The 17,977-nt window shown below is 41.0% G+C and overlaps 1 protein-coding gene across 4 annotated transcripts in view; it reads left to right on the top strand.

Annotated features, from left to right (window-relative positions):
* zbtb7c (zinc finger and BTB domain containing 7C) overlaps positions 1 to 12,359 on the top strand; it is a 20,181-nt gene extending 7,822 nt beyond the window's left edge. Inside the window, exons 1-4 of one of the 4 annotated variants that reach the window (XM_020600786.1) lie at positions 2,223 to 2,601; positions 8,457 to 9,215; positions 9,324 to 9,997; positions 10,474 to 12,359. In XM_020600786.1, the coding sequence (XP_020456442.1) occupies positions 8,484 to 9,215; positions 9,324 to 9,997; positions 10,474 to 11,086 (2,019 nt within the window). In that variant the 5' untranslated portion in view covers positions 2,223 to 2,601; positions 8,457 to 8,483 and the 3' untranslated portion in view covers positions 11,087 to 12,359. Of the gene's footprint in view, positions 1 to 2,222; positions 2,602 to 2,628; positions 2,703 to 8,456; positions 9,216 to 9,323; positions 9,998 to 10,473 lie in introns of those variants that run through there. The other 3 variants (XM_020600789.1, XM_020600788.1, XM_020600787.1) reach the window with 3 other exon arrangements.
* The last annotated feature ends 5,618 nt before the right edge of the window (positions 12,360 to 17,977 follow it).

Raw genomic sequence — 17,977 nt, forward strand, 5'->3', positions numbered from 1 at the left:
GAAAGATATTTTTTGGTAGCGGTCTGCAGCCTCATGATATCTTCTTTAAGCAATGATGCTTCACCACCCAAATGCCAATCTGGTGGCCTGGTATGTGCATCTTGCTGAGCGCAGCAGGTGGCAGCAAACAGGTACGCTGAGACGCTAGACAGTAAGACAGATCACTCTTACTCAGCCCCCAAAATCTTCCTTTTGTGGCTGTTAGCACTCAGGCCGAGCGACAAGATCCATCACTTCTTGGTGCAGCTTAAGACTAGAGAAGGACTGTGGGAGGAAAGGAATTCATATTTATTCTGATGATTGTACTACATACACATGAAGCATCAAGATACATTCTACACGCTACAACACGTAAAACTGATTTCAGTCTTGTATTACAATATAAAAAATGTTGCAAGCATTTTCACAGAATAATTCTGCCTCTGTCTCAGTCATGGTCTATGACATTTTACAGCACAACAACCTGCAGTTTTAGAGAGTTAAGAACAAAGCGGTCCACACAGGTACCACTTACAGTGTGTTGCTATGACAGCAGCGACATGTTTAGAATAGTTACCTGATCTTATAGGAAGGGAAGTGTTGTTTTTCTGGATGTCTGAATGGCCTGCTAGCAGTTAGTGGCTAACCCTGTGTATATATACTAAATGCCAGTGTGAGTTGGCCTCAGCTCTCACCCTGTACAAAACAGTGTAAACCACCAGGGTATGTGGTTTTCTCTGGTCCATGTTTTCCCCAGTTGGAAGTGGGCATAGCAGCCTGATGTACACTCTGATGTCTACTTGTTTGTGGAGGTTAACTCATTACAATTTGACTGCTTTCACAGAATGATGGTCAGTTGTAATTTATGGATGTTAAGGAATATTTTAGTAGATTTGAAGGTTTGAAAACCACAAAAAAAAAAAAACAATGGCTGACTGCATATTCTACCTTTATGAATGAAAACTGCTAAGATTGGATTGGTGTTTTTAGGTTTGCATGGGAAAAAGGTAGTCCTCGCTGAAGCCTTCCTACTGTAAGCAAGCTTAATATAAAAAAAAAGTATCACAAAAGGTGTGGTTTCATGATGTCATACAGGAAAGCATTTGGCCTATCTATGAAAACAAAAGAAATACTCTTTCTCCATTTTTGTGGCTGATTCATGCCATGTCACAAACACACACAAGTTTTGACACAACATAGGAAACTGCTTTTCTTGGTGCTTTTGACTTTTGCTTCTATGACGGTTTGAAAAATTGTCTCTCTCCTCTCCACATTTTCTAGATGTTGTATATCTACCCAAAACTCACACCAAACCTGGTTCCTCTTCTTCTACAGTTTCTTATTTCTACACCTTTCTGTGTAAACTTCCTCCTCCTCTCCACAGACTAAGGCGGTGGTGTGCTCATTAACTGTTACCCTGCTTTTCTGCTTTCTGACTCAAAACAGGAATTTAACATTGGCCTTCTGCTCTTCTCAGTCTGCTTTTTGAAACCTAGTTACATAAAAACGCTTTCACAAAAAAGTAAATAAGTCTGTAAACAGCTGCATGTGGTATTTTACTGTGTTTGTGACTTAATTCTAACACAGTTAGCGTTTATGTGATATTTCCTTTTAGATTAATACCTTTGCCTGAATCAGCCATCTCTGTGTGGTTTTGAACGCAGGGCACCATTTGCCAAAATATCTGTCAATAATTAGTCTCTTGTGACAAAGCATTTACTTTTTGTCGCCTGGCTTTGACCACGTAGTACCTGACACATGCAGAGTTCTCAGAGAGCTGGTTAAATGCTTTATTATAAAATTTACTTTTGGGTGCGACAGCATTTAAAAGAAAGGAGAGACTAGCATGACTCCATTTAAAACAGGTGTACAGCTCAAATGAACTGACTTTAAGCTGCAGCTGTATTTCTCCTTCTTCCCATCTCAAAAACAAACAAACAAACACAGGTGGACAAAATACTTTTTTAACTTTTCTCCTCCTTTCTCCTTTTTTTTTTACCTTGTCTTCCCAAACAACCCCTTCAAGTTTCTTTGACCCAGTCCCTTTTTACCAAAATCCACTCAAACACAACAAAAAAATTCATTTTGTTTGACCTAAATCAGAGGGTGTCTGCGCCATGGGCTTATTACACACTGCGCTTAAACTTGTGTTGTGGAGGAGGATGGGGTATTATTATCTTCCAGCTACCCACCCTGCTATAAAAACTAGTGGTGCGACATCTCCACAGCGCAGTGCTGCTGCCCTCCCTCCCTTCCTCTCACTCTCTCGCTCGTCCTACATGAGCTACACACAACAGTGAGCCTGACTCTAACTCCACACTAGCCACACTGATACACAGACCCAAGAAACACACTGCTCTCCTCTGTTGCGCTGCTTCTACTTCTCTCCATTGGACCATTGGATATTCCTCCCTGGGTGTTTTTTTTTTTTTTGAATGGACATCCGTGGCTGGTGTGAGGAGCTTGTGAATGGACTGACTGACTGACTGACAGACTAGACAGAGAGAGAGGCAGCGGTGTTTCAATTAAAGAGGGCAATGCTGAGAGGTCAAGCGAGGAGCAACAGAGCCTCTTGGTAGTCTGGAAATATAAAGACACGTTAGGGGAATCGAGAAACTGAAGGTACGTTAGGTGAAGGCTGCCGGGAGCTGTGGAATGCTGGAGAACGTATCAAGACATGTGTGAATTTATTTGGATGCCAGACTTCTGGAGCATGCACATGGGTGTGTGTCTGTGCGTATATGTCCATAATAATTTGTCACTGTGTATATGTGTGAACAACTTCACACTTCTGCATTATGGTAGTGTGTGCACGTGCGTCTTATAGTTTACATGAGTGTTGTAGCTGTGCATCATAAAGGCCTGACAAGGTGCAAACAGGTCAGTAAAGTCGCTTAATGACTCTTGTAATTATTTAGGCTGCGGTGTAAATACTATGCTATAAAATACTAGAAATAGCATGAGTATCACAGCATGTCTTTGAGATGTCAACATGGTAGTTTTAGTGGACTTAAGTACGTGTTTTGTCTCCAGTAATTATACATTTCATACTTAGATATTCCATATCTACTGTACAGTGTACAACATCCTCCTTTAAATCCAAACTAACGACTTAGGTAATTCATAAAGTTAGAGGAGATGTTTGGGAGTGTGTGCAAAATAAAAACATGTTATGGATTTGAAGCTGAGCTGTAAATTATTGTTTACAACAAGTGAGCTTTTAGACCTCTTACCTCATGTAGTTACAAAATGCAATGTCAAGTATTACCAATAGAATTGTTTACCAGCTGTTGTTTTTTATTCAGGTGTTAAAACCTTTATAGAGATTATGAGCAGAAAATTTTAAATACTTATTTTTAAAAATGCAGGATATGAAGCAAAGTAAGAGGATTATTTTGCATGTAAAAATTAGGAAAAATAGGAGTATACTTTATTTTCGTGTTGTATCAAAGTTGTGTGCCTTCTCAACAGGCTCACAAACTATAACAGGAAAACCATTATAGATCAATGCCATACCAGTCACACTGATATTGTAACTCTACTTATGTCTCCTTAGCTCTGGTTGCCTTTTCGCCTCTACCTGCCAGCAGTAACGGGTTTTAACTTTTGTTCTTGAACTTTTTTTTATTTTTATGCCTTACGGTAATGTTTATTTGAGCTGACCCCTTTTTCTTGGCTTTGTTTGTGAATGTAAAAAAAAAGTAAAATTTTAACGATGTCTAAACTGCAATAATATCTTGGATTGTAAAAAAAAAATTTTTTATATTACTTTATCTTCTTATAACAGTGAATGCATCCTTCTGTTCATTCCATTGGGCTTTATCCTGAGCAAACAGAGAAATAGAAAAACATAGCTGGTGGAGAATTATTAATAACCTGGTCTTTGTTTCATGGCAAACAGAAAACCTTCTTAATCAGTAAACTGATATTCACCAGCAAATCATAAACTTTTGTTTACTTTGGGGGTGAGGGAGATAACAATGTGTCTCTATGGGGCCCCGAAGGCTCGAGAGATGACACTCGGTGTAAACAGGCTCAGTAGGGAGTGTAGGGAGTTAAGTTGACCTCCACATCTTTTAAGACCAGTTATTTCATTTTATCATTCTCCTAATGAATATAAACTAAGTATTAATGAAAGGCATAAACTGTAATGTAACTCCAATTAATAGAAAATTACAGCTGAATTCACTGGTATACCTGTTGAAACATAGTAACAAGAATTTCTTGTTTAACGTGAGCTTTTCCGCAAGAATTTAGGAAATTGGTTGAACTAATGTTCTACCAAATAACAACTAGTATAAACAGGTCTGTATTAATTATATTTGGTAGCACATTTCCCTAAACTCAAGTTGTTATGCAACAGTGTGACTGATATAAATGTGCACCAAACTCTGCATGAATTTCACATAAATAAGTTCTTAAGTTCCTCAATTTTTAAGCAAACTTGTGCAGATAAACACTCAGATTTGGCCCTGACATAATACAAATAAATACACAATCCATGTTGTGTACCTGGCATTATATACTGCTCACCTGCTGTAATTGACAGCAATTAAAATATAATTTTAAAACTTTCTGTATACGCAGCTTATAGGCTCTAGACAGTTGTCTCTTAAAACACCAACCAAGGGAGAATCGCCTCAAGAAACAGGTGCACTGGTGTTTTACTGGTGATAATGGACTAGCTCACACAGTAGGTCAAATGAATGTCTTCTCCTAATAAGGGGGTGAATTGTGGCTGTCAATACTTTAAATTATTGGCCGTGCAATTGTCCAGCTGTGACAGTTGTTTAGCAAGTGTTTGCTGTGGGCAGTTGGTGACAGGGGGTAAACTTTGGCTGCTGATGATTAAGCATGTGGGTCAGGTGGATGCACTGGCTGACAGGGATAAACTAGGCTTTGAGTGTTGTAGCTTACAGGCCAAATGAGTGTCTGCCCGTGACAAGGGTTGAGATGGACATTAGCTGCTGATTTGTGGCCCGGGCGGTCAGGGCTGGGGACAAGTTAGCTGTTCTACTCTGGGCATAATGATGATACAGCTGCAACAAGGACAGAGAGAGGAGGAGGAGGAGGAGAGGAGGAAGAAGAGAATTATTAGGAGGAGGAAGAGCCACCTTGGTGGTGGTGAAAGCTCAGAAAGCAGATGAAGTTCTCGGGAGAAAGACGACACTGAATGGAGGTGACACATAATTTTGGGTGGGAGTGCTGAGTTGAAAGTGTTACTGATTAAGTGAGGCATGAGAGGAGACGTGGCCAGTACAGGCAGGCAGAGAGAGAAGCAGACAAAAAGAAAGGCAAGACTGCCCAGTACAGGTCAGTTTAATAATTAAGTTGGTATTGAGCTACTGTACTATCACACATGGAACTGAAATCCCTGTTAAGTCAATTCATTCACTGACACTTGTGTGATAAACAGAAATACAGTAGATACTACACCCAGTGACTTTTAGCATTTATTTATTCAAAATTTGAGTCACCTAATGGCAGTTTGTTACAGGCTGAACACCATATATTGAGTCAGCTTTATTATTAAAGCCTGATTGTCTTTCCATGACTCTACCAGAAGAGCGAGATGGATAAAGAGCCAAATGATTTAAACAGCAATTATCAGAGCCCTTTCACAAGGCATCCCCACCCTGGCTGCACTGATGGGTGGGGGGAGATGTATGTTTGTAAAGGGTTAAGGCTGTTTGGCTAATGAAATGTTGCTCCAGGACCTTGTGGTGGGAAAGCTGTGCCCTCCTCCCCTCCCTGTCTATGTGGCACATCCTCCTTAGATCCTCTCCACATTGTAATTAGGGGCCAGCCGCTAAAAGCTAGCACTAGCTAGTAGCAGGCAAACAGTGGGAACAGTGGGGAGCGGTGCTCCATGGGGTACCGGACGAACAAACAGCAACAGCAGCACGTGTCCCACAGTTTCAGGAGTGGGTGGGATGAGTGCAAGAGCAAGAGAATGACAGTGGATTCACTGAGCCTCCCCCACATCAGTCTCCTTTCTCTCCCCCTTATCCACTCGGTGTTGTTGCAAGCTCTGCACTATTGTTTACCTTGGCAGTCTGTTACAGGGAGGGGCCCCTCTGCTGAAGTTTGTGCAACCTGTTAGGGAACTTTTAGGGCCATCTGATCTCTCCCTTGTTCTTTCACTAGAGATTCTCCCACCTTTTACCCAGGCAATTACTTTGATGGATGTTACATGTGGTGTGAAATATTATAGGAAAAGGATATCATCCTATTCTTTCTATTTAATCGGTGAAAGAAGTTTTAAACTAGTGTTGGTGTGGCATTACCAGGGTTTAGAGTAAAGCATTTGTGCTATATTCAAAACTTGAAATTCAATACAAATAGAATCTCTTTTAAGTTTATGCATTTTATTTTAAATACATCATCTTGTAAGTTTGTCTGGTCACTGTAACTTTCCCTGTTGCTCACTTGTTCCAGTTTCCCCTCCATGTAGTTGCACAGGTTTCTGGGCTTATATTCTATGTCATTACCCCCTCTATAGACATTTTAATTATGTCCACACTGTATCAATGGCAAGAACATAGCAACAGTTACCTAGCAACAAGGTCGACAAGAATAAACTACATGTAAGATTGGTATCCAAGCTGTATACCTGCAGGTGAACTAAGAGAGTTTCTAAAATAGTTTTTTTTTCCTCCTCTGGTGTGATCTGCTGCAGCAAGAGAAAGTGAGATGCTTGTGTGTGTGTGTGTGTGTGTGTGTGTCTGTCTATGCGGCTTCAGCCCAGGCCCATTTAGAGCCAGTCAACAATGTAGCTGTGGTGAGCAGAGCTACTTCAAAGTATTTATCTACACATGCCTCCAGTGACCACCAAGTGTGGATGGCTATTCATAGATGTGAATGAAAGAGCGCCCCGCCAGAGGATGTTTTATCACTGTAACTGTAAACAAAACAGCACAGTGATTCAACAGGTATAAACTCAGGCAGTAATGAGTTTGAAGACGAAGTGAACAAATCTGTCTTTGCATTGACACAATATCTGCTCTACTGAGTGTTTAGTCTCTGTGCTGTAAGTTAACTGAGTGAGGAGAGGATAGACTGCAAAGTAAGCATTTTGACAGGATACAGTATGTAGAGAACAATCTGACCTCCTTTGTTGTTCTCTTCATCTCTCACCACATCCCAATCACACTCTGTATTGCTCAAATGGAGGTATCAGCTTGCCTTGTACTCATATCTGGTAAAGAAAGACAAGAGGGGCAGACATTACAAACATCATCACAGAAACTCAGTTATCATCAAAACCTCATTGCTTATTTGTCAAACTCTTTTCAAGTCAAACTCTTTGTTCTATCAAGATGATGGGTTTCCCTAACTCACACAGCTGATACACAGTCCTCCAAAAAATTGTGATAACACATTCAAGAATAAATATTAGCCGATGCGATGTTTGCTCAAAATGAGACATGCTGTATTTACCACTTGTTGCCTTTGCTGCACAGATGGCACACTAGCAAGTATGCTTACAGTATATTTTAATAAAGCTAGACTGTCACTCACTGTGTTAACAATATCAGCTTCCGTTAAGAGTCTCCCTTTGTTCAAATACAAATTCAAACACTTTTGGAAAATCTTTCCTAATAAATGGATGCTGCTGTAGTGTCACTCCATTTCAAAGGGAGGTGCCAGTGTGAGTCCAGCTGAGGAAGCAAAGAATTAACATTCTCTGTGTCGTAGTCACAGTTAACATAACCAATCATCAAATGACAACAGGACATCAAACTGAAAATTTTCAGTTTTATTTGGGGGGGTGTGTGGTTGGGGGGGGGGGGGTTTACCTACCCACTGCTAAATAAGTAGTATTTTTCTTCTTCTTCTTCCTGTGGCTCTAATTTGCAATCCAAACTGAGATGGTGCCCTTGTGACATACCACACTGTTAATTGGCTGGTTAAGGTTTAATTACTCAGAAAGTCTCACTAGGACCAACAGCTCTTGTACAAGAGAGACCAGCGAACAAACTACATAACATGAACCAACATTTAAAGGTTTTCTTATCAAATACCTATATTCCTGTGATCTTTGACTGCATAATACAGCATTTATATTTTTGTGCTGTACTAAATAAGCATGGGGATATATCACCTTCTTTTGGACTAAGAAAAAGTCTCAAATCAGGAAATGTCTTCTCCTCTATTCTGTGGCAGACTTGACATTTTTGATCCAGACAGGTGAGAGTCTTGAAGCTGAAGAAAAATGCCAAACAACCATGTGGTGTTTTGAAAGATTACAATATTGGTCATTTTTAACAAAGATGAATGTTTTGCTAAGTGTTACATTACATGAGAGGCACAAACTGAGGAAGAATTTTATAGTAAAAGATTGTTCCTAAAACTAGGACGTGTTGGGGATCAACAGAGTTTTTGAGAGCAAAATATAGGTTCCACAGAGTTGAACCATTTTTCATTTTTCCTTTCTTAAGTCACTAAACAGTTCTTTGTTACTGCCTCCTATCTAGACAGCCGCCATCAAGACAGTGAGGAGAATGGTTCAACACAGAGAAGAGGACCTGATCGGGATCCCTTTCCCAAATCACAGCAGCGATGTCCTATGCAGCCTCAATGAGCAGCGTCGTGATGGCCTGCTCTGCGATGTCATCCTCATTGTGCGTGACCAGGAGTACCGCACCCACCGCTCCATTCTGGCCGCCTGTAGCCAATACTTTAAGAAGCTCTTCACAGTGGCCACCGCTGACGGCGGAGATCACCATCACACGGCGGCCATTTATGAAATCGACTTTGTAGCTCCAGAGTCTCTAACAGCCATCCTGGAGTTTGCCTACACTTCCACACTGACGGTCACTGCGTCCAATGTTAAAGAAATCTTGAACGCAGCTCAGATGCTGGAGATTCCCTGCATCATTAATGTTTGCCTGGAGATCATGGACAGTGGCGGTGGAGATGGCAGAGGAGGAGGAGGGAGAGAGGAGGAGGGAGAAGAGGATGAAGAAGAAGAGGAGGATGCAGAGGAAGAAGAGGAGGAGGAAGAAGAAGAAGAGGATGAAGAGGAGGATGTGGGGTCAAGGAAGGACGAGCAGGAAGAAGAGGAGGACAACATAAGCGAGAGGTCACTGCAGTCGTCGGAGAGCAGGGGGGAGCGGACACCTCCAGGGACAGAGAATTCCCCGCCTCCTAGCACCTCCACATACCACCAGCAGTTTGACCAGCACAGAGAGTCATCCCAGTCACACTCGCCAGACAACATGAGAGGGAAACAGGTATACCTGTAGTTCATGTATTTTCTTACTAATCTTATATTTCCAAGGTAAAAAAAATTATGACAACTCCTATATTCAAAAAGCTTACGATGCTGTCTTGTGTTGCAGGAGAGCATGGAGAGTCGGGCTCTCAAGGATTTCTCCATCGAGTCTCTTCTCCAGGAAGGGCTGTACCCCCGTATGTCATCACTGGACAGGAGGGCTAACTTCTCTCCTTTCCTCCCAGGCATATACCCCACCATGTGGGCTCCTGAGTTCCCAGGCTTCCCGCAGCAGCTCCTAGACCCTGGCCACCATCAGCATCCTCATGCAGGAGTCTCACCACAAGCCAGGCACCCCCACACCTTCCCCACCTCTGCTCCACTTGAGGCTTCAAGGCCCCTCAATCTAGCTGTGAAAAGAGAGATCATAAAGGAAGAGATGAAAGAGGAAGTCCCATCCAGTCTGCTCCAGGGAGACTTCCTCAAGGAGTTTGTCAGCTCAGGTCTGGGCAGCACCATGAACACTGGGTCAGTGGCGTCAGAAGGTCACGCTCTGGGTCCCATTAAGGATGAAGCCGACTTCCGGTCATACCTTAGCTTCCTGAGCTCTGCCTCCCACCTGGGGGCACTGTTCCCTCCTTGGCAGCTGGAGGAGGAGAGGAAGATGAAGCCCAAAGCTTCGCAGCAGTGTCCTATCTGCAACAAGGTCATCCAGGGAGCTGGGAAACTGCCACGACATATGAGGACACATACAGGAGAGAAACCCTACATGTGCACTATCTGTGAAGTACGATTTACCAGGTATGTGAAGCAGAATTTCTTATAACATCATCAGTACTTCTTTAGAAATGCTTCATAATTACAAGTCACATAAAGATCATCTTGAGATCTTTATGTTCCTGTGCGTGTTGACTACAAAGCACCAGGTTATGTAAAACTAGGTTTAACGGAAAAGTACCCCATGCTCTTTTGACTGACGTTAATCTGTTTTCACTTCATCTGAATATCAAAGAGCTTAAAGTGGAAAACCCCCTCCACTGGTTTCTTTACATTAGTGATCTCTCACTCATTTACATCCTCCTGCTTTGGCACATTTTCCACCTGTTATTTCAGAACAGTGTGTGTCAGCAGAAACACCATATATCAGGCTATGTCAAATCATTTTTAAATACTGGCTTTTATACACAGTCAGTTCTGCTACAAAGGGCAAAGAAATGCAGAAACTTATATGTTAACTTTCTGCTGTATGAAAATGTGGTTTTTGGTTCTTTTCTCAGACAAGACAAACTCAAGATCCACATGAGGAAGCACACGGGTGAGCGCCCCTACATCTGTCTCCATTGCAACTCCAAGTTTGTCCACAACTACGATCTGAAGAACCACCTGCGTATCCACACGGGTGTCCGTCCGTACCAGTGTGAGCACTGCTACAAAAGTTTCACACGGTCTGACCACCTACATCGACACATCAAAAGGCAAAGCTGCCGGATCTCCCGTCCCAGACGAGGACGAAAGCCGGCTGCATGGCGGTCCACACACACTACCAACTTCCTGTGCCCTCCCGCTGCTGCCACTAACCAGTTTGAGGAGAATGGGTTAAGTCCTGCATACCAGGGAGTCAAGAGTCAAGGACTAGGTGAGATGCTCGGCCTTGGCAACAGGGCTCTGGGATTTAAGAGTGTGGACGGTGCAGGAAGGGAGGAACGGCGAGTAGAGGGAAAGCATGTTGCAGAGGAGGAGAAAGCAAGAGCAGGGAGGCAGAGGGGAGTGTTTGCCTTCACCCTGGCTGGAGAAGATGTGCTCACCCACTCTCCATTTTATGCTGCAACCTCTGACCCCTGGACCATGAGACTGGAGCGTGCTCCACCCATCCCTGAGCCGGCCAAATGAACTCTGGTCTGCAGTAGAAGAAAAAGAAAGAAAATCTCTTTAATTCATGCATCTGTTCTGCTCCAGGAAGCTAAAGCACCCTTTAAAAAGTGAAAGAGTGAGATCAGTGAACCTTTCAAAGCCTACCGATTTGGTCAGTGTTAAAAGAGATTGTCTTTTTCTTTAAAAATACAGTCCAATTAAATAATTTCACCGCTGTCACGCTAAAAAATTGTTTCAACCCTGTGAATGTTTACAAATTCTTTGATAGCATTTATTAAAAAGGCAGAAGTTTATTACTGCTGAGGAAAACATATCAGAATGCTGGAATATATACTATTTGCATTATTTATCTACAAGTTTGTCTATAATACTATTGATTGAAAAAGTACAACATTTTATAAAGTTCTCAGATGAGATAAAATGAGACTGGTGTACTGGAAAGTATTCCTCTAAAATGTAATTCTACGACCTATTTAATAATTCAAATTTGGAATTAGTGACTATGATGAATGTAAAATGAATAATTACACATACAACAATAATAAAACAATTTACTAAACAAAAATAGTTCAGTCTCATAATGAGAAGGAAGCCGAGTCGACAGAATTGACCTAAAAAAAAAACAATTAAAATAAATAAACCAGCCTCCGTCCAAACAATTCACAGTCAGTTTTATTTTGGACAGTTGTGTTTAGGGACCAGTTAAAATGGTGTGATTACAACTGGCTGTGGTCTAGCACATGTCCTGCAAGGACGCTTCACTTCAACATGGTTATTTAATGATATTTCAAAACTAAAAGGAACCCACTTGAAGTCTAATAAATCAGGATATGTGATGATGTGTTATCCTTCCACTGCCTTGTTCTGATTTAAGCTCCTTACCTGCACTATTGTACATAGACTCAAATGTTTGGCCATGGTGGTGTTAATTATGGTTGCATGGCTGCTGATGTACAAAAAAAAAAAGCTCTTAAAAGACTTTGAGGCATCCATCCAAAGATGTGTACTTTGATATTTCACAGACTTGAATAAGACTTTGTTTTAATGTTTATGAATACGTGTCTTCATAGGATGTGTATTTCTGATTAATCAAACTGCCGCTTTAGCTCTACAGTATGCTTGTGTATTTTCTGCTGCAACAAATCAAGAGGGTCTGCCTCATTTTTCATAAAATGTTCACATTTGATTTGTGTATAAAGAAGTTCAAACATTATTTGAATTGAAATGGGAAAGTATTTTATTGCTATTTATGCATATTTAAATGAATGAGCCTTGGCTATATTTTGCAAATCTGTTTTATAAAGACACTAAATGTTGAACTTTGCTGTTGTCTGGGAGTATTATTAGTGTTGTATTGCTATTATACTAATAGTATATTATTGCTATTATAATTATAATAATTATAAGTGTGTGTATGTGCTCTTATCCCTCTATCTGTGTGAGGACCAATTAGATAGTTAGACTTTAACATTGATGATATTTTTGGAATGTGAGAATAATTTTGTTCAGTTCTTTATAGCATCACTTGAGGTGAAAGCTTGGTGTTAATGATGGCTAGGGTTGGGAGATAAATAGATGCCTCTAAAATTATAAGATATTAAAGCTACAATATGTAACTTAAGGCAGCGCTAGCACGAAACTCCAAGTCAACCCACTCTGCTCCGCCCAGCGTTCCCCTGTGCCTGCTCCACTGTGCTCCACTATGACCTGCTATGCTCCACTACGCTGTCCAGCTCTTCAGATATTTGTCATTATGAAACTACAAGAAATGAAAATGCAACTGAATTTACTGATCAAGCAGAAATAATTGAAAATCTCTGATTGGTTAGAGAGGTCAGTCCTGCTCAAAACCTTTTAGAAGCTGATATCTCTGCACTGCTGCCGGTGCTGTTCAGTGAGTCTGGATCACAGGAAGCTTCAGCAGCACCTCTCCACATTAAGACAAGTTCTGTAACAAATTTCTACAACAGAAATATTTTTAAAAGTTACATACGGTAGCTTTAAATATACTAAAATATTTAATATAAAGTGAAAACAATCCTTTACAGCACAAGATAAAGAAAGGTGTATATTGTCATTTCTTAAAATTCTGTGACTGCATGTGAAACATTAAAGTTCAATTAAAACACATTAAAGTACACAAACCTACCAACCTACAAAAGCCAAGAAGTCTAACCATTTTATTTAAGTTTATGTTAGCAATTTTAATTAAAGTAACATATTTACATTCTTCACACTATGGCAGCGATAGGATCTTGTTGGCTTCTTAAATGCACGGTTAGATGTCATCTTGAGAGGACTGATTCTTGTAGAAGCTGTCTGACTGAAAGAAGCATAAAAAGGTGAGTCAGTAAGTCAAAACCTTTGTGAGGTGGGTACACTGTATAATGTTCTCACCTACACATTACTCTAGAGGGAGCCAGCTCCTCAGTTTGAAACTACTAATGGTAGCGTCTGCTCTGGTGTTTGGTTGCACAACAACTGAGGTCAACTCTGTATCTGTGTCTCAAATAATATGCACAAGATGCATATTTATCATTAATAAGTGATAGTAACAGTTCAGATAAAATGTTTGAGGATGAAAGATGAGCAGGGCATTGTGGTGGATGGGAATTATCTGATAAAAATAAATAAAATATAATGATAACATTTAACTAATTAGTGGTCAGAAGTCAAAAGCTCTAGCCTTTAAGGAAAACAATCAATTTTGGCTAATTTACATATTAAAAATGCTCCGCCATCACACGCGAGTTATTATTTGAGCTATTATTATTACAATTAAGAAGTTACACAGTCAAGCTGGAGAACATTAAATAGCTCATGGGGGGAAATTTAGAAATTTTCTTTTCCTTCACAAAATGAGCACATCTGAATCAATCAGACTTTGAAAAATGTTTTCACAGCATTTGGTTTCAACACTCCAGTGATAATTTCACTGGCTGTGCCTCTTGTGTTTCTTTGCCCTGACCTCTAGTGGAAAGTAAATGGTACTGCAACTGACTGTTTATATTTCCTGATCTGTAATCTATATTTATCTTATTGGGCATATAATAAATAAAAATTATGTCTAACATGTTGATGTTGAAATGACCCACAATTCTATAAAATGAACATATTGAAAACAATTCTTTCACAATTTTAGAAGATTATACATGGGTCGAAGTAATGAAATCTCACTGGCTATTTGAGACATCGCTTCAATCCTGACACAGCTTCATCCCTCTGGAGGGCGCTAAAGATATAAGTTTGACTCCTACACAAGGGCAAGCCAAAGATTCAGCCAATTTGAGACCTCAACAGAGAAACACACACACCTTGGAAGTGATTTTAAAAGAAACCAATAACTACTCATTCATAAATGAGTCTCCTAAAAGAATATTTTGCAGTGGACAGCGTGTTGCTCTCTGCTCTTTTGAAATCTTTCTTACAAAATAATAAAATGTAGAATAAACTGAAGAGTAAGGAGAATGTGGTAGAAGCTTTTTATGAGACATACAGCACAACCACATCCTTTCATGTGGGGCAGGTCTGCAGCAACTGCTTCCTGATGGTTTCACTTATTTCTCTGCACAGGGTTCATTGATGTGATGAATGGTAGTTGTGATAAACTGTGCATCTACTGTGCACTAATGGAGTCAGCAGTGACTCATGAAATGTCAGAGGAAGAAAGAGCTTAAAGGAAAGTTTGTTTGGATGAGACTTTTTTTATTCTGTTTGGGTTCAAGTTTGTAAAGAGTTATTTTAAAGGTGACTGAAGTGATTTGTTCTGACTGAACAATCTGACAATACCTTTAAGCAATTTATACTTAATAGAACTAACACAAGGCTAATAGTACATGGTAGGTTTAAATAAACTACTGACAGGAAAATGTCACCAGTTCATAAGCACAGACCTGTGGTTCAGGTATGGACAGATTACTGAGCAGGCCTAGCGGTCACCTAGTCTTCACCCGCAACATATCTCAGAAAGAGAAACCAAATGAACAAAATACTAAACAACTACAAAGGGATGAAAAGTTTCCACAAGAGATGCAAAATGACCACAAATAGGCATAAAACATCCACAATGACATGCAAAATGTTCCATAACAGCCACAAAGAGACACAAATGTACCATAAGGAGATCCAAAATGTGCTCCAACAGACACAAAACAATCACAAAGAGACAACAAATTACCACAAAGAGATGCAAAAGATCTACAAACATGTTAAATTCACTGTGAAAGACTGTAGTCTTCAGGTACAGTACACATAACACAAAAGCACTACAGATACTAAATGTCACTGAAGACACACAGATCAGCTGTGCTCTGATAAGTCAGGTCAACTCAGCTGTACTATGACAAGTCAAAATGCCTGCTTTGAAAAGGGCCTAATGCATTGGTTTTCTGGCCTTCACTCTCAGCTCTCATCACCACTGTTGACGTTTCTGTACATGTCAGCTGCTAGCATCAAAGAGATTTAGCACATCTACATTAAGAAACAATAGGACTGATTATTCTCCCAGTCATTTTGGGCAAAATTAAAACAAAGGCACAGGTATGTGCAAAAGAAGTGAAAGTCATGAGCTGATCACATGATGTAATGTGAAAGCAACTGCTCGTAGTGAGAAACCCTGTGTTATGTGCCGTTCGCACCTGTCAGTGAGCGAACGAGAAAGAGGCGGACCCAGGTAGCCGACTTCGATGCAAGCAGTGATTTATTATGTACAGTGATGATGAGAGTAAAAATGCACAGAGGGAAATAGTGCGTAGTCCTGTCGATGAGTAGTAGCCGGGTGTTTGACCAACAGTAGGAGGTGAGGAGATGGAGAGCTGGGCCGAGCTGCGTAGGCTGGGTCACTCCTGGGCTGGTCGGTGGTGATGGTGGCTACTGAAGGTGGAGACAGAGAGATGAAGGCAATAGAGGAACAGATAGGCGACTGAGCATTGACCTGCCTGGGAGGGGAGAGTGGAGCCACGGTCTGGAGGAACAGTCCATGGGGGGAACACAAAACAGTAGCTGGCTAGGGGATAAATACATACAAAAACCGAAAGAGCACAGAGAAAAAATGGCCTAGAGACTAGAACGAACTGGCAAGTGACTGAGGAGTGAAACCGGGTAATATAGTGAGCAACCTAATCAAGTGCAGCTGGTGATAAGGGAGTGAGGAACAGGTGAACGTGATTAGTGTTAATGGGCAAGAGACAGTAGGAAAGGTGAGGGAGGCTAGAGCGGCCGAGCAAACCTGACACCCTGAGCAAACTCATCCTTGTAGATCCCCTCAGCCTAATTAAATGTTTTGGTGTTGTTATGCTCATTGTTTTGGTTTTATGACCTTCACCTTTACCGTTCTGGTTCACTCTTGCCCCTCTCATCGGTAGCAGATGCAGTAGACAGCTGTTTTCAGCATAAGAGCTCTGACAAACCCACTGTGTGCCAAACAGCAGACCATCTTACAGGCAAGCTGGTGAACATAATGAAGTGATTATCAGTGGTGGAGCCAGATATTTCCCCCAGAAGCTGCTGAAAACCAAAACACAGGTAATATGAGAGTGAATAATGGACATACAGTACATGCTGCTTCAAGTCTGCTGGATGTGTGATAATCCACGTTAGCCACATCACTATGGGTATATTGTTGATCTGACCCCGAGTGGCCCAGAAATCAGTTATTATGGGCTTAAATGATAGATGTTGGAAAATATAAAGTAAGCTCTTTTAATATTTTAGTTCTGGACATTTGAATATAAATTTTGAAGATTTGAGGACAGATATTAACAAAGTCTTTTCAGAGCAGACATTATCACTTGTCACTGTAGGTGTCACTGTAGGAAAAGCACTGGATATTACATTAACAATGGCTCTGTTCTATTCAAGTGTCCCAGTAAGGCAGCATGCACAATACCAGGACCCCCACACTGAAGCACTAACACCAACTCTCCTGAGGTGTGACTTCCTGACCCATTAAACTGCAGTACACACAGCGGTCCTTGCTGTGTCTGGTTGTGTGTTTGTACATGTGTATTGTGCATGCACAAAGCATTTCTTATGGGACATCCTCTGAGGAAGCTGTGTGACAATGCAGCTACAAGACTGAGCAAGGGACTGTTGAAGGCAGCACGGTCTGATGTTCTCTGTGGGGTTTCTCAGAGGCCAGTGAGGAAACACCTTCAAAACAAAGGGCGTTGAAAGAGCGACTGTTCTTCTGTGACAAGATCTCTAATACCAAAAACAATATGTATGACATAACTAGAGAGTCTCTTACTGGAATGGACATCAGCAGGTCAAGACTGAGGTCTATATTCTCTCATGCATGCAGTCAGTTTAGCTGCTGTTTGTAAAAAATATAGATTGGAACCACTAAAGTTGTGTTGCAGAAGAGGCCTTCAGGCCTTCAGTCTTGGTTTTCATTCAGTTTTTCTAGGTTTTCATGCAGTTTTTCTAAAGTTTGCGCATTTTATTATCATGTTTCACAAAATGACTGGGAGAGTGAGCAGTTGTTCATGTACTGCTCACATTATGGTGTCTTAAGCTCTTTGATGGTAACTGGAGAAAGGAAAAAAGGAGAGTACAGCATCCTTTAACCACAGCAACTTCCCTGCAGCTCTTCTAAAAGATGTAATCCCTCAAGTGCGTCCTGAATTCACATTAAGGTTGCAGATGCTTCCCGGAACATTTCCATACAGTGGATCACGACAAGGTGCTGAACCCACCTCAGCTGCCTCCTCCGAGTGGATGAGCAGGGGACCAATATTATTTTCTCTGATCACAGAGGAACTAATTGTACAATCTCAACCACTTTGCAGGTCAGTTTCCTGACAGTGCTGGTAAAGGCTTTCGTCTTCTGGAACATTTTTTTCTACTTTTTGTAAATTACCTTGAAATAAATTTGGCAAGACATTCAAGGGAAACGCTCTCTCTCTCAAA

Source organism: Monopterus albus, unplaced genomic scaffold (assembly GCF_001952655.1).
Source record: "Monopterus albus unplaced genomic scaffold, M_albus_1.0 scaffold49.1, whole genome shotgun sequence".
Classification (NCBI taxonomy): Eukaryota; Metazoa; Chordata; class Actinopteri; order Synbranchiformes; family Synbranchidae; genus Monopterus; species Monopterus albus.